General features: G+C 44.7%; 1 protein-coding gene across 1 annotated transcript in view; it reads left to right on the forward strand.

Annotated features, from left to right (window-relative positions):
- Positions 1 to 1168: 1168 nt before the first annotated feature.
- Positions 1169 to 21919, forward strand: part of LOC124619440 (out at first protein) — a 54867-nt gene continuing 34116 nt past the window's right edge. Inside the window, exons 1-3 of the mRNA XM_047145827.1 lie at positions 1169 to 1384; positions 2466 to 2579; positions 2715 to 2849. Coding sequence (XP_047001783.1) covers positions 1259 to 1384; positions 2466 to 2579; positions 2715 to 2849 — 375 coding nt within the window. The 5' untranslated portion in view covers positions 1169 to 1258. The remainder of the gene's footprint in view (positions 1385 to 2465; positions 2580 to 2714; positions 2850 to 21919) is intronic.

Below are 21919 nucleotides of genomic sequence, written 5' to 3' on the forward strand. Positions count from 1 at the left end.
TTCAAAACAAACTGACAAAGGGGAATTACCATTCTCATTGGGTAGGGTTAATGTGTTAAGAAATATAAAATCCTATTGCATAGTAGAACGGAGAGTGTTACACCAAGAAAGAAGCATCAGGTAAAGTTTATTTCACTGCTTATTGAGGTGGTCTACATGATTACAAAATAACAATTTCTGCACAACATATAATTCATTAGCAGATAAGATCTTGTCCACTTTCAAAATACTGCTTGTGGTGAGAAACTAATCCACAGTGAGGTATGAAGTTCGGGTTTGGTTGGAAGATGACTATCCTGGTTGTATGTATGTACCGTCCTGTAAATGTAATTATGAATTAAAGGTTGTAATATACTTATCTATAATGTACCATGAGGTCTACGTTTGTGCTATATGTAAAACTTTTCTTTTCTAGTACAGGTATCCAACTATAAGATTAACTCAGAAATGCTGTATTACATAACTAACAAATAATCGATGAATATTTTGATACGTGTCATTCGTCCATCAGCTACGAAAAACGTAAAACTGCGAGGGGGCGAAGTCTATATAACTCTTACCCATTTGTGCATTGACTTATAATGATGCACTACATTACAGGTCGTAAACTGTATTACATCAATATTGACTGATGACCTTAGATGTTAAGTCTCATAGTGCTCCGAGCCATTTGAACCATTACATCAATATTTATGTAATGCCTTTAAACATGACGTCACACTATTAGTACCTCTTAAAACATGTAGAAGAGAGAGTTGAATGCCACTCGTACCGATACTATTTCGTAGAAAATAGTAGAAAGGATAACGTCGAAAATAGCAATATAGCGTTATTAGCTACTGGTGAAACGATAAGTCACGTACATAAAAATGCCACAATACAAGATATGAAGGGAAAAGTATAGAGCATTGGGGAATAGCAAACAGGCATATGTACATCTTCCCCCCGTTGCTTTGTTGGGAACATTTCACGATAGTCAACAAGAACGTCCAAGGTGATAGACTGATAAACATATGGCACAAATGCCTTCCTCTTCAAAAATATAAGGCTTGCATTGTCACTCCATTAAGCAAACACACCCACACACTTGTTTATTTACAAGTGACCAACTAGTTGTGGATCAAAGATATTAATGTACTTGCTATCAGAGAATTTATGCATCACACAACTTCATGTGTAGTATCTGTATTGTTATAGCACATCGAAAAGTGTTTGTGGAAGATGTCAAGAATGTGACCAACGAAGTGTTGTTAATGTTATGAGCTTGGTAGAAAGAATGATAACTAAGTTTGGTGCTAGTTGTGCCTATGGTCTAGGTGTGCTGTATCTTTTCAATATAATTGTCGTTGGGGATACCCAGTTGCTTATTAATGTAAAAAATCAGGTGAGTGTGTCTAAAAATATGCACCAAAATAGTAAAGTTAAAATATGTCGCTATGGAAAAAATGTCAGATGAAACGAGGAAGGTTTATGTGATGAAACAACTTGTAGATTTATGTTAAGTTTTGTTTGTTATCGTTACCGGTCAGATTTTTCTCCTCGACATAAGCCTAAGTAAATGTCAAGATTGTTGTCTGCTCTGTGTGTGTAGATTGAGAACAGCCGTATTGAAAACGCATTCTAAATAACCCCCTCTCCCCCCCCCCCCCTTTTTTTTTTTTTTTTTTTTTTCTTACGTATCTCGTAAACTTTTCGCCTTGCAAGAATTTGATCATGTGCAAATTTAAGTGAAATATTTTTGTATACAATAGTTACGAGCTGGCTTCCCAGAGTTTAATTGGGTAGACTGCCTCGTGCATGAAGAGTACATGTAGTCTGATCTGTTAATTAAAAGCGCACGTGGATGACACACTTAGGTATGTCCCATCTGTACAGTGTGCACAGAAAGATTTCTGGGATTCGTAAATGTCAGAAATTCCCCTGAAACGGATGAATTTTTATCTACGAATACTAATAATCTAAGTTTACTGTGTCAACTGAACTGCATTCGTATTCTGGCCTTCTGTGTGACTGTTACAGAAAATTGCCCAAAAATCTTACAATCCTTGTATAAGAGTTTTTTTAAAAAAAATGTTTTCACTTATTTGTAATTATTAACTGTTGGACCTATAGCTTTATTTTGGGTTACTGGACTTTAACAAGTACATGTGTATTATTGTAGCTGCCAGACACAAAGTAAAGCATGGGTATCTGATGGATTAACGGAGGTGTTCGATACTCTCCATCTCACAAACTGTCGCCTTTTGACCTAAACAGATCTCAGGCTATGCTACAGATCAATCTGTCTCTACAGTTAAGATTTCGTGTAAACATTTGTATCGTGCTTAAAACTGTGTTAGCAGGTGAGAACTACATTTTGTGAAGATTTGGATTGGTAGCAGCCTAGCACAAAATGTCCATTTAAGTTTCTCATTATCTTTAAGTTGTAAAAACGGTTTTAAAATTTCTAATTATTTCTTTTTTAGGGTGGCGACGTTTTGCAGGAAACAATTTCAGCAAATGTATCAGAAGACATAGTAATATTAGAATTCCAGCGCTCTGATGGAACACTTGTGACACAACTTGTTGACTTCAGGAATGTGAGTCTGATGCTCTTCTTGTGAAAACTAAATGAAAATAATTATTAGTTGTCATCAATTTCATGCTTCTCAAAATTTTCATGTAATAGTGCCCAATAATAAAAACAAAATTGAGAGTACATGTTTGTTCAACAGGATGTACAAGTACTGAAGGCACTTGTATTGGGTGAAGAAGAACGTGGCCAAAGTCAGTATCAGGTTATGTGCTTTGTCAGACATTTTCACAAGGGAGACTTTATATCAGCAGATGCAATGGCTAAGCTTCGCCAGGTTTGTTGAAATTATTTTAAGCTGTTTTATTGTTATTGTAGAAATTTATCACTGGTATTTCTAACATTTCATGGGCTTCTCTTAAATACAGACTCACTGATTATTTTATTTATGACTTTTTTTAATGATGTCATGCTAATGTATAATAGCTTCCGAGACTGTTCTATGGACTGAGAGAAGAGGCCACCACTTTTATTTAGACCAAGCTCATTCATCAATCTGCTAGTGTGAGCTGACTTACTCTCACGTCTCATCAGTGAGCAATTGGCAGGCTTTCATAGGGCAATGGTGGGGAAACGTGAGGGGGGTATTGAAACAAGGCAGCTGGGTGCAAGAAACAGTTGCCAACGAGTCTATTCTATGGTTTCTAATGTTAATTCTACAGAGGTATCACTGTGCAGTGGCTGATTAATGCCTTTCATGGCAATTTTTTTTGACTGAAGCATTGATGAGAAATGACAATCAAATGAAACTTCAATTTCTTTTGAGTCTTTGTCTGTGGATCATTTCTTATAATGATATTCGACAGGTGATGTTTACATAAAGCTTACATATATGTCGCAAAAATACAGTGATAGATATATCAATTTATGTATGATTGCATTTGTAGTCTGACTGTTACATGTATTTGTTAGTTACAAAAATACAGTAAATACACATTTTATAGAATTTTCACAAAAAGTCATTAAAAGTACAGTATAAAAGGCACCAATGATAATGTAGTTCATTTTTCTGTAAGTCCTTGGTATTCACTCAGCACTGCCAAGAAAAACCGAAAAAGCAGAGGACATCAGCATTGGTGTTTTGACATGAAATATTATTTTGTACATCTAACATACCAGAAGTGATTGTATACACCATTTTACATTTGTTGCAGTTTTCCTTTGCAGTGTATTCTGACACACTATTTAATTTTTTATTTAAAGATGTTCCATAGCATTGTAAGGGCAAATGTTGCTCAGATGTCTTTATAATTTTCTTATTAAAAGAGACATTCTTTTCTATCATATTCATACATTGCGGTAAACTGTTGTACAGTATGCGTCCAGCAGTTACAGGTTCTTCGTCTATTAATTTTAGCCTACTTCTTTCTATATGACGGTAATTTTTTCTTCTTGTGTTAGGTTCGTGATATTCTCCATTTAGCAACACAGTGCAGTTAGTTTTTAAGTAGATAATTGCATCATAATGCTCTCTTTTGTAATCTTAGTACCCTTCGTGTATGCACATTTGCAGCATTTCCCCAGCACGGGGATGTCACATGAGTGGTGCGAATGGATTAGTGCTTGGTACATTGTTTGTAGTGTGTGTCTTGTTTACTGACTTTGACATTTTTCTCATCAGGAATATATGCTTGAACGTATTTTGCTGCAAATGTCATGGAGCAAACAAACAACATGGGGCAGCTAAGTAAGAAACATGATTTTTCGTTCTTAAGATGACGCAGTCTTATCATGAACGTCATTTTTGGATGAAGATTAAATTGAAATCAACTTATATTTCACCACTATTTGATTCACACATGAAACTTGAAAACACTGGATATCAATGAATTCTAATAATTTTGCTTTACATTAAAGTATCAACTTTGCACTAAAGTAACAATGTCTGATACCATTTTCTGAGCACTACTAGTTTGAAGACAGGTTTTGAAGTTGCAGTCTGGGTGTACTTATGTGGTAGATGTTGTTCTTTTCACTGGAAAGAAGTTGCTCCCACAAATGTGTGGTTACAAACATCGATTAAACGTAGCAGCAAATTTGTTGAAGTTATTGAAATTTATGTTGTTGTCGTAATGCTGCCTTTCATTTATTTAAAAGAGCTATTCTCCACTGTGCGATGAAGTCTGTCCCTTAAATCTAATGGTTTGGTGAACGTGACATACTGTCACTCCCAGTTTTAACTTCCGGTATGCTAATGATGTCTGATCATCCTGTTTCACCATGAGTGCTCACTCAGTGAGTGCGAATGCTTGTGCTCACCTTCTGAACAGGCTATTGTGATATCATTTTTATTCCCCCCCCCCCCCCCCCCCCCCCCCCACACACACACACACACACACACACACACACACACACACACACACACACACACACACACCCCCCTCTCCTTTCTTAAAGCTTTCCATAGTTGATTATCCTCCAAAGCTGAATGTATGTAACGTGAGCTTGTAATTAACAGAATGCATTTGGTGTAAGCTTTGAAATGGAAAAAGCTTCCTTGTGTCTTGCCATTGTATCATTCTTAGATTAAGAGCCTTGAAGAGGGTCGGGTCATTACCTACATATTTTACAAATAAGTGATACCAGCACTTGCCATGTGGTGCATTGGGAATGTAATGGGTTGTGTTAACAACTGATTGTAAGTACCGATTGAAGAAGCAGCAGACCGTTTTTCATAGGAATAAATTGAAATTCATTGTACCAAAACCCAATGTAAATACAAACAACGAGTGTATCATGTGTTAAAAAAATTAGCAACATATTCTTCATAAATTACAAATAATTTTGTGGCCCATGATGTACAACCAAAACCAGTACTTGAACTGTTTGCTTAATGTAGGCAGTATTTTTGTCACTACATCATGACTAACATGATGTACCATCAGACAAGCAAAGTAACATCTTTCAAACTAACCTGGCCTAGGCCAGTGCTAAACATTGGTCTGTCACCACAATTTTCATTCTGAAAACCAGCTTCTTGCCATGTTGGCTTCACCAACTTTTACGAAACTATCACCTTCCAACTTAGGATAGACCTTTGGCTGCACTACAGATCAGTCTTATTTTATTTGCATCTACATCCATATTCTGCAACTTTTTATTTACTTCTACATGTGTGCTGGATAAACCAGTGTGAAGAGTATGGCGAACGATGCATTCTATTGTATCAGTTATTTAAGTTTTTTCCCTGTCCCATCCATGTATGGAGCATGATGAGGAGGAGTGTTTAAATGTGTTCATCCTTGCTGTAATTAATCTAATGTTGTCTCATGATTCCTAGGGAGCAGTAAATAAGGGGATTGTAGGAGATTCCTGGAGTCATCATTTAAAAATGTGTCTTGAAAATTTGTAAGTAGGGTTTCTTGCAATAGTGTACATCTAACTTTGAGTCTGCCAGTTCAGTTCTTTCATCATCTCTGTGATTCTCTCCAATGGGTCAAACAAACCTGTGACCATTCATGTTGCCCTTCTGTGTATACATTCAATATCCCCCGTTAGACCTATTTGGTCACATGAGCGATTTTTAAGCAATCTCTTTTGTAGACTGATATCACTTCCCCAGTATTCTGCCAATAAACTGAAGTCTATCTTCTGCTTTACCCACGACTGAACCTATGTGATCATTCTATTTCATATCCCTACAGTGGTCTATCCCAGGTATTTGTATGAGTTGGCCAATTCCAACAATGACTCATTGATATTATAGTCATAGGATACTACTTTTTTGTTTTGTTTTGTGAACTGCAAAATTTTACATTTCTGAACTTTTAGAGCAATTTGGCAATCTCTGCACCACTTTGAAATCCTATAAGATCTGACTGGATATTTACATAGCTTCTCTCAGATAGTCATACATTTTAGATAACTGCATCATCTGCAAAAGGCTGGTTACTATTAATAGCACCTTCGAGGTCACTAATATACTAAATGAACAGTAAGAGTCCCAAGACACTTCCCTGCGACACAACTGAAGCTACTTCTACATCTGTCACTCTTCATCCAAAATAACTTTGTGTCCTTCCTCCAAAAGACACTTAATCCAATCACAAATTTCAGTTGATACCCTTTGTGATCATACTTTTGATTATAGGCATAGATATGGTGCCAAGTTAAATGCTTTTTAGAAGTCAAGAAATACTTCATCTACCTGACTGCCTGGATCCAAAGCTTTCAGTATGTCATATGAGAAAAGTGCAAATTGGGTTTCACATGATACATGTTTTTGGAATCTATGCCGATCAGCATCAATGAGGTCATTCTGTTCAAGATACCTTGTTACGTTTGAACTGAGAGTATATTCCAAGGTCCTACAAAGAATTCGTTTCAGATATACTGGACAGTAGTTTTGTGGATCACTTCTACTCTTTTTGTACACGGTTGTGACCTATGTTTTATTCCAACTACTTGGCACAGTTTTGGCTCCAGGAATCTAAGACGGACTTTAGTTAAATGAGGAGCTAACTCAACTTCAAATTCAGTATAGAATCTGATAGGGATTCTTCCTGCCCCTGGAGCATTGTTCTGTTTCAATAATGTCAGCTGTTTCTCGCAGCCACTGACACTAATAACTCGTTTCACTCATCTTTTTAATGCTACAGGGGATAAACTGGGACAGCTCTCCTGGAGTTTCCTTCGCAAGGAAACATTCAAAAATGGAATTAAGCATTTCATCTTTTGCTTTGCTACCCTCATTTGCTGTTCCTGTTTCATCTGCGAGTGGTTGGACAAGAACTTTGATGCCACTAACAGCCTTTACATATGACCAGAGTTTCTTTGGATTTTGTGAAAGATCATTTGACACTATTCTGCTGTGGAAGTCATTGAAGGCTCTCAAGACTATTAAATAAGTTTCATTCAGCGTCTCTCTATCTATAGTCCACTGTTTTGTTTTACACCTATTATGCAATAGTCTCTGTTTCTTTAAAAGCTGCGTTATAGTGACTGCAGACCACAATTAATTGTTCTGCTAATCTGATCCAGACAATGAAGTCACTGTTCAAAGCTGCAGGCCCCCCTACAGGTTCAGGGGTTAGAATAGGTAGAGGTATTCCCACCCGTTGTAAGAGGTGACTAAAAGGAGTCTCTCACGTTTTGGCCTTTATTGATGGTCCCTGTCACGTTTGTCCTCCATTTTTCAAAAGTTTGCCGAAGAGCTAGCACATTGAGGAAAGGCGCCTTACGTGGTGCATCGTGTCCATCATGCGCTGAGACCTATCACATTCTTCGTCTACGTAGATTTGAACTTCCACTCATTCTCCAGCGGTTGGGTGAGGTCACACTCCTGGGTGCCTTTTCCTCCCTCCACTGTGCAGTATTGTTTCCTGCACTGATGATGATAATGTAACTGTTTGCTTGGTTGCACCTGATATCCAGCACGGTAGCCAGTCCATTGTGGTAGGGCTGCCATGCACCCTGTTGGCTGTAGTCCCCTGACCACATAGGGATCACTCTGCTGATGATGCCTGCGCCGTTAAATCCCCATGTATGCCAAGGAGTAGATGCACATCACCCTGGGGTATTGGGACTCCTGGCAATGGCCTTTGCTGCGGCTGGGTGGCGCATGTGGGGAGGGCCTCTGGTCGGAGTAGGTGGCATCAGGGCGGATGACGCGCGATGAAGCGTACCACATCATCACTTGCTGGTGATCACACACCAGCAGTCTCTAAGCGTTCCAAGTCTCAGTATAACGCAAGGAAGGATGACCCTAAATCATTCCCCTCCCTAGCCACACCATGGGAGGATCGCCAGGCTAAGGATGGCAGTGAAGCTTATTCGCCCCGGTACCTTGTATGTGTGAGAGTTGATAGGGAATATTTCATGACAATGAAGCCTCAATTTTTTGTTGAGCATTTAGAGGAAAAGTTTGGGGAGGTGGAGGGCTTGTCCAAAATGAGATCTGGGTCAGTCTTGATAAAAACAGCATCCTCTGCCCACTCACAGGCTTTACTCGCTTGTAACAAGTTGGGGTATGTTTGTTACAATCATGCCACATAAGAGCTTAAATATGGTCCAGGTATTATATTCCACGGGGGCCTTCTTTTGCAGTCTGACAACAAGCTGCGCGTGAGGTGTCCATTTTGTGCGGCGTGTCCATTGGGGTCCGAGGGATAGTCAGGTGGCCACCGGTGCCTTCATCTAGGCCTTCGAGGGTGACACCTTACCCGAGAAGGTCTAGGTGATAGTCTACCATTGTGATGTAGAGCTCTATATCCCTCCCCCGATGCAGTGCTTTTAGTGTTGAAAGTTTGGCTGTATGTCTTCCCGCTGTTCTTCCAGCGTCGTATGTTGAGATTATGGATGTCCATTACATCCCAATACTCCGTGTGCCCCACCTCCAACCCGTGTCAATTGCAGAGAGCATCATTCACCTTGCTTGCCAGATGGCAGGAATTTACAGAAAGACAGGAAAATCGTGGAAGACAAGACCCTGGATCGACTGACCTACACTGAGGCTAAGAGAAAATATGAGTGCCTACTTCCTGTGGCTATGACCTCCTTGTCCCCGCCGCTACGAGAACAGTTGTATCCCCATCAGTTCTGTGAATTCTAGTCGGCTGTCAGATCCAGAAGGCTACACCTGCCCCAACGATTGGGGGGGGGGGGGGGGAGGACACCAGTCACCACTTCAGAGCCAGAGAAGCGTACGTCTTCTTCGGCTCCTCTCGCGAGGAAGGGATCCCTTGGGGTCACTCCCTTCCCAGGTTTTTGCTAGTGGGAAAGATGATGCCCGTCAGTGGCTGAAGTGCCCAAAAGCAGCTGGTCGTAGGGCTTCGCGATCCTCCTCAGTCCCGGAGACTGAATCAGTGAAGCCCTCCCAGCCAGAGAAACCCAAGGAGGAGTGAGAAGGGATATTACAGGAACCATAGCAACTATAATCAAGTGTCAGGTGGTGTTTGCGTCTGTGTCCTAAACTTGGTCTGTAGGGCAACTGTGCCCCTTCAAACCCCCTCTTGAAGCTGTGGCTGTCAGAATAAGGACGACACAGGAAATAACTGTCTGCAATGCATATCATCCTCCAGGTGGTGCAGTACCTCTGAATGTATTAGCTGCACTGGTTGATCAACTCCCTAACCCTTCCCTACTTTTGGGAGATTTTAACGCCCATATCCCCTTGTGGGGTGGCACCGTGCTTACTGGCCGAGGCAGAGATGTCGAAACTTCACTGTCTCAGTTCGACCTCTGCCTCTTAAATCCTGGGGCCGCCACACATTTCATTGTGGCTCATGGTAGTTACTCAGCCATTGATTTATTCACTTGCAGCCCAGGACTTCTCCCATCTATCCACTGGAGAGCACTTGCCAACCAGTGTGGTACTGACCACTTCCCCATCTTCGTGTCACTGCCCCGGCATCAGACCCACAGACGCTTGCCCAGATGGGCTTTAAACAAGGCAGACTGGGAAACTTTCACCTCTGTGGTCACCATTGACTCTCCCCTACATGGTAACATTGATGTGATTGTTGAGCAGGTGACAACAACAATTGTTAATGTGACAGAAAATGCGATTCCTCCTTATTTAGCGTGCCGCTGGAAAAGGTGATCTCTTGGTGGTCGCCGAAAGTCGCTGAGGCAATTAAGAAGCGTCGGCGAGCTCTAGAGCGACATAAGCGACTCCCTTCCCTGGACCACCTCGTAGCCCCTAAGCGGCTCTGTGACTGCATTTGCCAGCTTATCAAAAGACGGAAGCAGGAGTGTTGTGAGAGATACGTCTGGACCATTGGATGCCATACGTCACCTTCCGAAGTCTGGACGAAGGTAAGACGTCTTTTTGGATACCAGACGCCAACAGGTGTCCCTGGCGTTAACATCAATTGCATGTTGTCTACCCATGCAAACGTGATTGCTGAGCTCTGTGCTTGAGCCTCTGCATCAGAAAACTAACCCTCGGCGTTTCGCACCCTCAAATGGCGGATGATAGGGAAAGTTCTCTTGTTCGCTACACGCCACAGTGAATCCTATAATGCCCCATTTACAGAATGGTAGCTCCTCAGTGCCCCTGCACATTGCCCTGACATAGCTCCTGGACCAGATTGGATCCATGGTCAGATGATTAAACATCTCTCGTGTGACTACAAACGACATCTACTTGTCATCTTCGACTGGGTCTGGTGCAATGGCATCTTTCGATCGCAATGGCAGGAGAGCACCATCATTCCAGTGCTTAAACCCAGTCAACACCTGCTTGATGTGGATAGCTATTGGCTAATCTGCCTCACCTATGTTCTTTGTAAGCTGCTGGAATGTATGGTGTGTTGGCAGCTGGGTTTGGTCCTGGAATCACATGGCCTACTGTCTCCGTGTCAGGGCGGCTTTTACCAATGTCACTCTACCACTGATAATCTTGTCCCTCGAACCTGCCATGCGAACTGCCTTTTCCAGACGCCAAACCCTGGTTGCCGTCTTTTTTGATTTACAAAAAGCATATGACACTACCTGGCGACATTATAGCCTTGCCACATTATATGAGTGGGGTCTCTGAGGCCCACTCCCGATTTTTATCCAAAATTTCCTGTCGCTCCGTACTTTCTGTATTGAAGTTGATGCCTCCCATAGTTCGCCCCATATCCAGGAGAATGAGGTCCCGCAGGGCTCCATATTGAGTGTATCTCTAGTTTTAGTGGCCATTAATGGTCTAGCAGCAGCTGTAAGGCGGTCTGTCTCACCGTCTCTGTATACAGATGACTTCTGCATTTTGTACTACTCCACCAGTACTGGTGTTGCTGACTGGCGCCTCCAGGGAGCCATCCACAAGGTGCAGTCATGGGCTGTAGCCCATAATTTCCAGTTTTCGGCTGCAAAGTCATGTGTTATGCACTTGTGTCAGTGTCGTACCATTCATCCAGAACCATAACTTTACCTTAATGATGATCGATTCTTAGGGCTAGTTTTTGATGCCCGATTGACTTGGCTTCCTCACCTCCGTGAGCTTAAGCGGAAGTGCTGTCTGCTCCTCAATGCCCTCCGCTGCCCAAGCAACACCAACTGGGGTGCAGATCGCTCTACACTGCTGCAGCTCTACAGAGCCATTGTTCAATTCCACCTTGACTATGGGAGTCTGGTTAATGGTTCGGCGGTACCCCCAGCATTGCGTTTACTCGACCCAGTGCTCCCCCTGCGGGTCCGGGGGTAAAAATAGGCACGAGGTATTCCTGCCTGTCGTAAGAGGTGACTAAAAGGAGTCCCTCCACTTCAAGGAGGTAGTTCGCACCTGCGTCCGGAGACGGACGGTACGACGACTAACATTTGTGGTCATCTTTTTTTGTTTATTCTGATTTCTTCCTTCGTTTGTTTGTTTCCTTTCTTGGTCCTTCTCCCTCTCTCACTGTCTTCCTAACTTTTTCCCCTTGCCTTTTTCCCCTTGCCTTTTTCCCCTTGCCTTTTTCCCCTTGCCTTTTTCCCCTTGCCTTTTTCCCCTTGCCTTTTTCCCCTTGCCTTTTTCCCCTTGCCTTTTTCCCCTTGCCTTTTTCCCCTTGCCTTTTTCCCCTTGCCTTTTTCCCCTTGCCTTTTTCCCCTTGCCTTTTTCCCCTTGCCTTTTTCCCCTTGCCTTTTTCCCCTTGCCTTTTTCCCCTTGCCTTTTTCCCCTTGCCTTTTTCCCCTTGCCTTTTTCCCCTTGCCTTTTTCCCCTTGCCTTTTTCCCCTTGCCTTTTTCCCCTTGCCTTTTTCCCCTTGCCTTTTTCCCCTTGCCTTTTTCCCCTTGCCTTTTCCCCCTTGCCTTCTTGCCCACCCTATGGTCTCTGCCTCGGCGTTTGACAGTCTGTCCTTTTTCTCCCTCTCTCCCTTTTTTTTCCTATTCTTCTTTCCTCCCTGTGCTTGCCTGCAGGCCGACCCATGTGTTCGCACGCGTTGCCGGTGACGGGGTAAAGCATAATTCCCTGCCCTGGTTAGACAAGTAGGGCCTGTGCGTACCCCCGGTAAAGGCCAGGTGCGGGGAGGAGTGATTGCCCGAGCTGACACCTTCCGTCCGTTTCTTGGGAGGTGTGACCTGAGGTGTCAACATTCACCTAAGGCAGGAGTGCTCTCTGAGAGGATCCCCACAAGGAAGGAGCGTGCCATCGGAGACGCTGGCAATCATGGGGGATTCATCCGCAATGGATTTCTCTTCTTCTTCGCTCTCGACCTCTGCCCGAAAACGGAAACTTGACCAGCCACCAGTGACAAAAGTACTACCGCCTACCCCAAAGTTCCTCGTAGTTTCTAGATCTGAGGATGGAAAGGATTTTTCATGTCAACCCTTTCATTATTCAGAAGCGCGTAGATGCCATAGCCGGACCTGTCAGGTCTTGTACCAGGACGCGTAACGGCACCTTGTTGTTGGAAACTGAGAGCGCCTTTCAGGCACAAAAACTCCTTCGGGCCACACTCCTGTACACGTTCCATGTTCAGGTGGAGGCTCACCGCACTTTGAATTCGTCGCATGGTGTGGTATCTACTAGATCTCTCTACAGATTGACTGATGAGGAGATTCAGTCTTTCCTCGCAGAGCAGGGCGTGACAGCTGTCCATAGGGCCATGAAAAAGTTCGACAATGACCTTCTATCTACCCAGACAACTTTTATTGACCTTTGATAGTGTTCAGCTGCTATCGCGCATCAAAGCGGGCTGTGAGGTTATTTCTGTTTGCCCCTATGTCCTGACACCTACGCGTTGCTACCAGTGTCAGCATTTTAACCACACCCGCCAGTCTTGTTGTAATGTGGCTAAATGCGTCACTTGTGGCAGGGTCGCCCATGAGGGCGACTGTCCACCTCCATCTCCTCGTTGCGTGAACTGTCAGGGTGACCATGTAGCGTCCTCTCGCGACTGTCCCATCTACAAGGATGAACGCTGTATACAGGAAATTCGAGTCAAAGAGAAAGTGTCCACCTCGGCTGCTTGCAAGCTTTTTGCTAGTAGGAAGCCCACGCTGCTCCCAGCAGGGAAATACAGTAACGTCCTCCCCTCTCCTCGGCCTACCAGGGAGGTATCGACGCAGACATGCGATCTGACCTTTAGCGCTACATTCGGCCAGTGCTAAGATCGCCCGGTCAATGCCTCCTCTTCCTCCCGTCATCCCTAAGACACAAGCACCTTCCTCGGCTTCTGCCAAGACTAAGACCCAGAAGTCAGGTGCACGGGCCTTCAAGAAGGAACCGTCCTGTGCAGACTTCTTACGTACCCCTAACTCACAGCCATCGGCCAGTACTTTGACTAAACGACCTTCCAAGAAGGCTCATAGGAAGAAAAGTTCTCCTTCTGCACCGTGGCGCGTTTCTTCTCCTGCGCCACCCAGCGGTTGCCGCCCCAGGCCGTCATCCATTTCGCCTGGTCGCACCGCTGGTGGCCAAACGTCTGGCTGTTCACCTTCAGAGGAAGCTCCCCCTCCCGACCATCTTATCATGGTGGCCGACGAACCTATTGAAAAAATGGACGATGACTCTCTGCCTATTGATAGCGGCAGCAGTGCTCGCTCAAAGCCAGGCCCTCAGCGGCCTTTGAGGTGACCCCTTCTCGCTTCTTCTTTTTCTTCTCACGATGGCACTTCTTCATTGGAATATTCGTGGCATTCACTCCAACCGAGTGGACTTAGAGTTGCTGCTACACTTGCATTGTCCACTCGTAGTAGCTCTCCAGGAAACAAAGCTACGCCAATGCGATCGTATTGACTTGGCACACTATACCTCTGTGCGTTTTGACCTACCCCCTGTGGCAGGTATTCTGGCTCATGGAGGGGTTATGTTGCTGGTTCAGGATGATATCTACTACGATCCCATCACGTTGCACACCGATCTGCGGGAAGTTGCCATCCAAATTACTCTCCCCACTTTCATATTTTCTATTTGTACTGTTTACACTCTGTCGTCGTCTGCAGTTACTAGGGCAGACATGATGCAAATTATTGCTCAGCTACCTGCACCATTTTTGTCGACTGGAGACTTCAATGCCAACCATCCCCTTTGGGGCTCTGCAGCATCCTGCCAGAGAAGCTCCTTGTTCGCAGACCTTTTCAACCACCTCAATCTTGTCTGCCTCAATACTGGCACCCCTACTTTTCTTTCGGAGACAACTCCCACCTATTCCCATTTAGACCTCTATATATGTACTACCCAACTTGCACGTCGGTTTGAGCGGTACGCTCTTTCTGATACATATTCGAGCGACCACTTCCCTCGTGTTATCCATCTCCTGCATCATACCCCATCTCCCTGCTCAACTTGTTGGAACATCTCCAAAGGAAACTGGGGGCTCTTCCCTTCCAGGGCGACATTTCAGGATCAAAACTTCGCAAGCTGCGATAGTCAGGTCACACACCTCACAGAAGTCATTCTCACTGCTGCTGAATATTCCATCCCTCATACTACTTCTTCTCCACGTCACGTACCGGTCCCCTGGTGGACCGCAACATGTAGAGATGCTATACATGCTCGTCAACGTGCTTTACGCACCTTTAAACGCCACCCTATAATGGCAAATTGTATTAATTATAAACAATTACATGCACAGTGTTGTGTTATTAAAGAAAGCCAGCTGGGCTGCTTTCACAAGCTCCTTCAACAGTTTTACTCCTCCTTCTGTTGTCATGGGGTAGCCTGCGCCAGCTATCTGGCACTAAGGTCCACTTGCCAGTTTCTGGCTTGACTGTCACAAATGACGTCCTTGTGGCCCCTGAGGATACCTCCAATGCCTTCGGCTGATTTTTCGCAGAGGTTTTGAGCTCCACTCATTACCACCCTGCCTTCCTCCCCCGAAAACAGGCAGAGGAGGCAAGGCCACCTAACTTCCACTCCTCGAATCATGAAAGTTATAATGCCTCATTCACTATGCGGGAACTCGAAAGTGCACTTGCCCGGTCACGGTCCTCCGCTCTGGGGCCTGATTCTATTCATATTCAGATGCTGAAGAACCTTTCTCCTGCAGGTAAAGGTTTTCGTCTTCGTACTTATAATCACATCTGGATTGAGGGTCATGTTCCCACATGCTGGCACTAATCTATTGTTGTCCCGATTCCTAAGCCGGGGAAGGACAAGCACTTGCCTTCCAGTTATCGACCCATTTCCCTTACCAGCTGTGTCTGTGAGGTGATGGAACGAATGGTTAACTCTGGTTTGGCTGCTCGAATCTCGACACCTACTTACCAATGTACAATGTGGATTTCATAGGCGCCGCTCTGCTGTTGACCATATGGTTACCTTGTTGACCTTCATTATGAGTAACTTCTTGCGGTAGTGCCAGACAGTGGCTGTGTTCTTTGATTTGGAGACGGCTTGAGACACCTGTTGGAGGGTGGGCATTCTCTGCACCATGCATACATGGGGCCTTCGCGGTCGCCTCCCTCTTTTATTCGTACATTTTTAATGGATCGAAAGTTCAGGGTACATGTGGGTTCTGTCCTGTCCGACGCCTTTCGCCAGGAGAATGGGGTGCCACAGGGCTCAGTTTTGAGCGCCGCTCTCTTCGCCATAGTGATCAATCCAATAATGGATTGCCTCCCAACTGATGTATCAGGCTCCCTTTTTGTGCACGATTTTACCATCTACTGCAGCGTGCAGCGTACTTGTTTGCTGGAGCGCTGTCTTCAGCATTGTTTTGACCGTCTTTACTCCTGGAGTGTCGCCAGTGGCTTCAGTTTTTCTGCCGAGAAGACGGTCTGTATTATCTTCTGGCGCTACAAAGAGTTTCTCCCACAGTCCTAACTTCTCGGTCCCGTTGCTCTCCCATTCATGGAGACAACAAAATTTTCAGTTCTTACATTTGACAGGAAACTTAGCTGGTCTCCACATGTGTGATATTTGGCTGCCTGTTGTACCCGTTCCCTAAATGTCCTCCGTGTTCTCAGCGGTACGTCGTGGGAAGCGGATCAAACCGTTTTACTTTGCCTATATCGGTCGATTGTCCGCTCCAAGCTGGATTATGGAAGCTTTGTATACTCCTCTGCACGCCCGTCCATCTTTCGCCACCTCGACTCTAGACAACATTGGGGCTTACATCTTGCGATCGGAGCATTCTATACTAGTCCCATCGAGAGTCTTCATGCTGAAGCCGGTGAATTGCCACTAACCTACTGGCACGATATACTGCTTCGTCGGTATGCCTGTCGGCTATTATCAATGCCCGACCACCCTTCTTATTGTTCCTTTTTTGACAACTCTCTCGACCATCAATATGAGTTGTATGAATCTGCCCTGCTACCTCCTGGAGTTCGCTTTCGTCGCCTCCTTCAGCAACTTGATTTTCCTCTCCCTGCAACCTTTAGAGTGGGCGAGAGCCAAATGCCACCTTGGCTCCAGGCTCAGGTTCGCATTCACCTTGACCTCAGCTCGCTCCCGAAGGAGGTTACCCCAGCTTCGGTATATCGATCACGGTTTGTCGAACTTCGTTCGAAGTTCAGTAATACAATCTTCATTTATACAGATGGCTATAAGACCAATGACGGTGTCAGGTGTCCTTTTATTGTCAGGGCACACAGTTTCAAATACCAGCTCCATGGCCATTGTTCGGTCTTCACAGCTGAACTATTTGCCCTCTATCAGGCTGTTCTTTACATCTGCCGCCACCAACTTTCTGCTTATGTCATCTGCTCTGATTCCCTGAGCGCCACCCAGAGCCTCAGTGATCCTTATCCGGTTCACCCTTTCGCGCACCGAATCCAACGCTCTCTTCAGCAGCTGGCGGACGACAGTTCTCCGGTTACCTTTATGTGGGTTCCTGGCCATGTCGGTATCTGTGGGAACGAAGCTGCAGATGCCGCGGCCAAGGCTGCGGTCCTCCAGCCTCAGACAGCTTCTTGTTGTGTGCCTTCATCTGATTTTAGCAGGGTCATTTGTCTGCGCATTTTATCACTGTGGCATGCCGATTGGTCTACACTTACTGAAAACAAGCTTCGGGCCTTCAAACCTCTCCCCACGGCTTGGACGACCTCTTCACGCCCTTCTTGGTGGGAGGAGGTCGTTTTGGCCCAGTTATGGATTGGACACTGCCAGTTCAGCCACCGCCATCTGCTGATGGCTGTGCGGGCGCCGTTCTGCCCATGTGGGCACTTGCAGACAGTACGCCACATTTTAACGTCCTGTCCGAATTTTAATACACTGTGCATTGATCTTGGCCTGCCATGTACTCTGGATGATATTGTAGCGGATGACCCAGGAGCAGCTGCTCGTGTTCTTCGTTTTATCCACTTAACAAACCTGTCTAAGGACATTTGCTTATGCTGTTTTCTTTCACTCCCTTGCGTGTTAATGTGCTTTTTATAGATTTGTCCATTTTAGTTGCTGTTTTAACATTGTGCCTCGCAGTGCATTCATAATTTAGTCTGGGCGCTAATGACCACTGTAGTTGTGCACCCTAAAACCACAAAAAAAAAAAAAAAACCAACCCTCGACCCAGTGCACCACTGTGGCTTTCGTCTAGCGACAGGAGCTTTTAGGATGAGTCCAGTGACCAGTGTCCTGGTGGAGGCCGGAGTCCCTCCATCGCAGGTTAGGTGTGCGCAATTGCTCTCCAGTTACATTGCACATGTTCGTAGTTCTCCTGCACATCCGAATTACCATCTCCTTTTCCCACCCATGGTGGTTCATCTCCCACATCAGCAGCTCAGTTCGGGGCTTAGCAATTGCAGTTCGTGTGTGATCCCTTCTCTCCGAACTGGAGTCCTTGCCTTTACCACCTTTACTTGAGGTTCATTAACGAACACCTCCATGGGGTACACCTAAACCGCAGCTTCACCTGGACCTTTCATATGGCACTAAGGACTCAGTTAACGCAGCGACTCTGCTTTCGCTTCCTCTCGATTCTCAACGTGTACTGGGGCCATGAAGTGATTTACACCGATGCCTCGATGTCTGATGGTCACGTTGGTTTTGCCTGTGTTCATGGGGGACATATAGAAGAGCACTCCTTGCCAGATGGCTGCAGTGTTTTCATTGCATAGCTGGCGGCCATATCTCATGCTCTTGAGCACATCTGCTCACGCCCAGGCGAGTCCTTTCTCCTGTGTACTGACTCCTTGAGCAGCCTACCAGCTGTCAACCAGTGCTACCCTCATCATCCTTTGGTCTGTGCCCTGGAACGGTCCAGTCATTCAGTGGTGGTTGTCTGGACCCCAGGTCACGTCTGAATCCCAGGTAATGAACTTGCCGACAGGCTGGCCAAACAGGCTACGCAGAAACTGCTTATGGAGATCGGCTTCTATGAAACTGACCTGCGTTCAGTATTAAGCCACAAGGTTTTGCAGCTTTGGGATACAGAATGGCATAACTTCAGTATGCACAACAAGCTGTGTGTCATTAAGGAAACTACAAATGTGTGGAAGACCTCCGTGTGCGCCTCTCGCATGGACTCTGTGGTTCTCTGTCGGCTCCACATTGGCCATACGTGGCTGACGCATGGTAACCTCCTCCGTTTCGAGGACCCAACTGGGTGTCACTGTGGCTCACAAATAATAATCGTCCATCTCTTGCTGGACTGCCCACTTTTAGCCGCTCTGCGGCAGACTTAACTTTCCCGGCACCCTGCTTTCGGTGTTGGGCGACATAGCCTCAACAGCAGCTTTAGTTTTACATTTTATTTGCGAGGGTGAGTTTTATCATTTGCTCTAAGTTTTAACATGTGTACTTTGTCCCTGTGTGTCCTCCACCCCTATTGCTTTCAGGGAGGGCTTTTAATGTGTTGCAGAGTGGCTGGCTTTTCCTTTTTATCCTCATGGTTAGCCAGCCATGGCAACCTGCTTTCTTGTTTTAACCTCTTGTACCTGTTTCTTATGTATTTGTGGTTTTCTTGTCCCCTTTTGTCCATTTAATTGTTTGTTGCCCTTCAGTCGTTGTTGTGGTTTTTCCTTTCATTCTATTTTATGTTGTCTCATTGTCGTATTCTCACCCTTGTGGCATTGTTTCCTTTGGAACAAGGGACTGATGACCTTGTAGTTTGGTCCCTTCCCCCCCTCTTTTAAACAAACCAACTAAAGCTGCAGGAAGGTAGACTACCCTGTAAAAGCAAAAGGCTCACTGTGGTTAAAACGTACACTGTTTACTGTATAGGAGTTTCCACTGAGTAGAGTCCATTACCTATGAAGGTGTAGAAAAAATTCGTTATTAAGACACAGTGCGAGATAGTCAGCCAAGACTGTCACAAAATGATCATGATCTGTGGTGGACAGTGCCCTGCCTGGCTATAAACAAAGGTTTTCAAACAGTTCAGCATCCAACACTGCAGATTGTTAATTTTGCTGAGTCCAGATGGCATGCCATTGTTGTAATGCCTAAAATTTGTATCTGAAGTAGAGTTCATTCAAAGGATTCTCCAGCTAAACACTAATCCTGCAATGTACCCTTAATGCTGCCACCTGCACCTTGAGGTATGGTTTGGCCACCTCTCACATATAAATCTAGGAGTATTCTGCAATGTCTCTACACTTTGCGAGTAGATGAGTACAACCCTCATCAGAGGGGGACAGTTTTTCAACATTGCCTCCCGTCTGGATACTTGAGAGCTGTTTATGATGATTCACTGCCACATTTCTGTCTAAAACTTACTATATTTACTATTATGGAAGGGATAGATAGCTACCCATTGTAAAGATGACTCGTTCAGTTGCAGGCAGGCACAATGGAAAGACTGTTGCACATTAAGCTTTTGGTGAAAGCCTTCATCAGAAAAGAAAGCACACTTGCATTCATACAAGCAAGAACACCTCACACACACACATGACCACTATCTCTAGCTGCTCAGGCCAGACTCAGACTGTAATGAAATGTGTCAAATGAGAACAACAATCTGTAGTGGAGCAGAGAAGTGAGAGGGATAGCAGGGTATTGGTGGGAGAAGGGGAGACAGTGCTGCCTGGCGGAGCATGTGGGGACTAGCGGTGGCAGATGAGGCTACATGGTGCAGTGTTGTGAGGCTCTGGGGAGGGAGTAAAGGACAAAAAAGTAGTGGAAAGGAGAGGAGTAGCATTGAAATCAATCATGTTGTGTTCAGCTACATGTTGTGCAACGGGGTGGCCCAGTCCTGTCACAGGCTTATCCTACCCCATCAGAGGCTGGGCCACCTGTGAAAGCAACCTGGTGGAGTACTAGCCCTGATGCAGTCATTGCTTAGCTTTTTATATTAGTATGACTACCAACCAGCTATCCACCAGGACGAGTGTCTACTGCCAAACTGTGGCGAAGAGCAAAGTAGATCATGCTGTGGCACAACTTGCAGGTGAACGTAACATGATCGATTTCAACAGCTGCTTAACAACCCAACCCAGGTCAGCTGGATCCTCTTCTTCGCCACCAGCTTTTCTGAACCGCGAAATTGGGAGTTACAATAACAATACGTTCACCGCTCCCGAAATCATCCCAGCCTCAATTTATGGTAACCAACAGTCCCCACAACCTCCTGTCAACAGCCCACTGTCCCATCACCTCCTCCAAACTCATATCCCTCACCCCCAATGTGCACTGCTCTCTTCCCTTTCCCAGCTCCTCTCTCTTCTGTTCTTCTTTTTCCACTTCTCTCCCTCCCCCAAAGCCTTCTTACATGGCACACACACACACACACACACACACACACACACACACACACACACAAAAGGAAATTCTACCTTCACTACAGTTGTCAGTTCAAAACATAGTGGCTCTGCAAAAATTTGTATTTCATTTTGCACAAACAAAATCCAAAAAGAAGTAAATAATAAATTATTCTTAACATTCCCACACTGCTGAAGTAAGAAATAATTTTTTCAGTCTTTAAGTCTAGGCAAAGGAGAGTACCAATGATGTAAGTTTGAGCACATATGATAACTAATCCTGTAAGAATTCTTGGAGATAATTTGTAATTAATGCGAAAAATTTAAAGGCATTTCACAGACACTTAGTGGTAGAATAAGATAGGGAAATATGAACTATTTGCAGTAAACAGTAGGTGTATATGAAGTTTGATAGCAGCCAGTAATGGATCAACGTCTCTTACCGAAATGCTTGCTAGTCTTGAACAGCAGTAATTACACCACAATTTATGTTAACTCTGGGCAAATCAGTGATCACAAGAGTGAAAAAATTTAGGTACCAAATGTCCAAAGGCTTTTAAAATCTGCACACGCATTGATGAACACACACAGTAGGGACGTTTCAGTCAGAAAAGTCATATTTATTGACCAATAATGAAACAAAAGTATGTCTCACTAGGTCGGAGGTTGTGTGCTGGACTGTGTATCCAAAGGCCCAGGGCTCAGTTGCAAGTTAGTCAGTGAATTTTTGCACCTTGTTTCATTTATCACTTACGATTTCTCTAGTGATGTTTGTTAATATGAAGAATACAGGATCACACTGTTGTTTGGAGTCCACATAAAGCTATAGATCATGTCTAGATTGTTAAGTCTCTTTAAAGTTA

This window comes from Schistocerca americana, chromosome 6 (genome assembly GCF_021461395.2).
Source record: "Schistocerca americana isolate TAMUIC-IGC-003095 chromosome 6, iqSchAmer2.1, whole genome shotgun sequence".
NCBI lineage: Eukaryota > Metazoa > Arthropoda > Insecta > Orthoptera > Acrididae > Schistocerca > Schistocerca americana.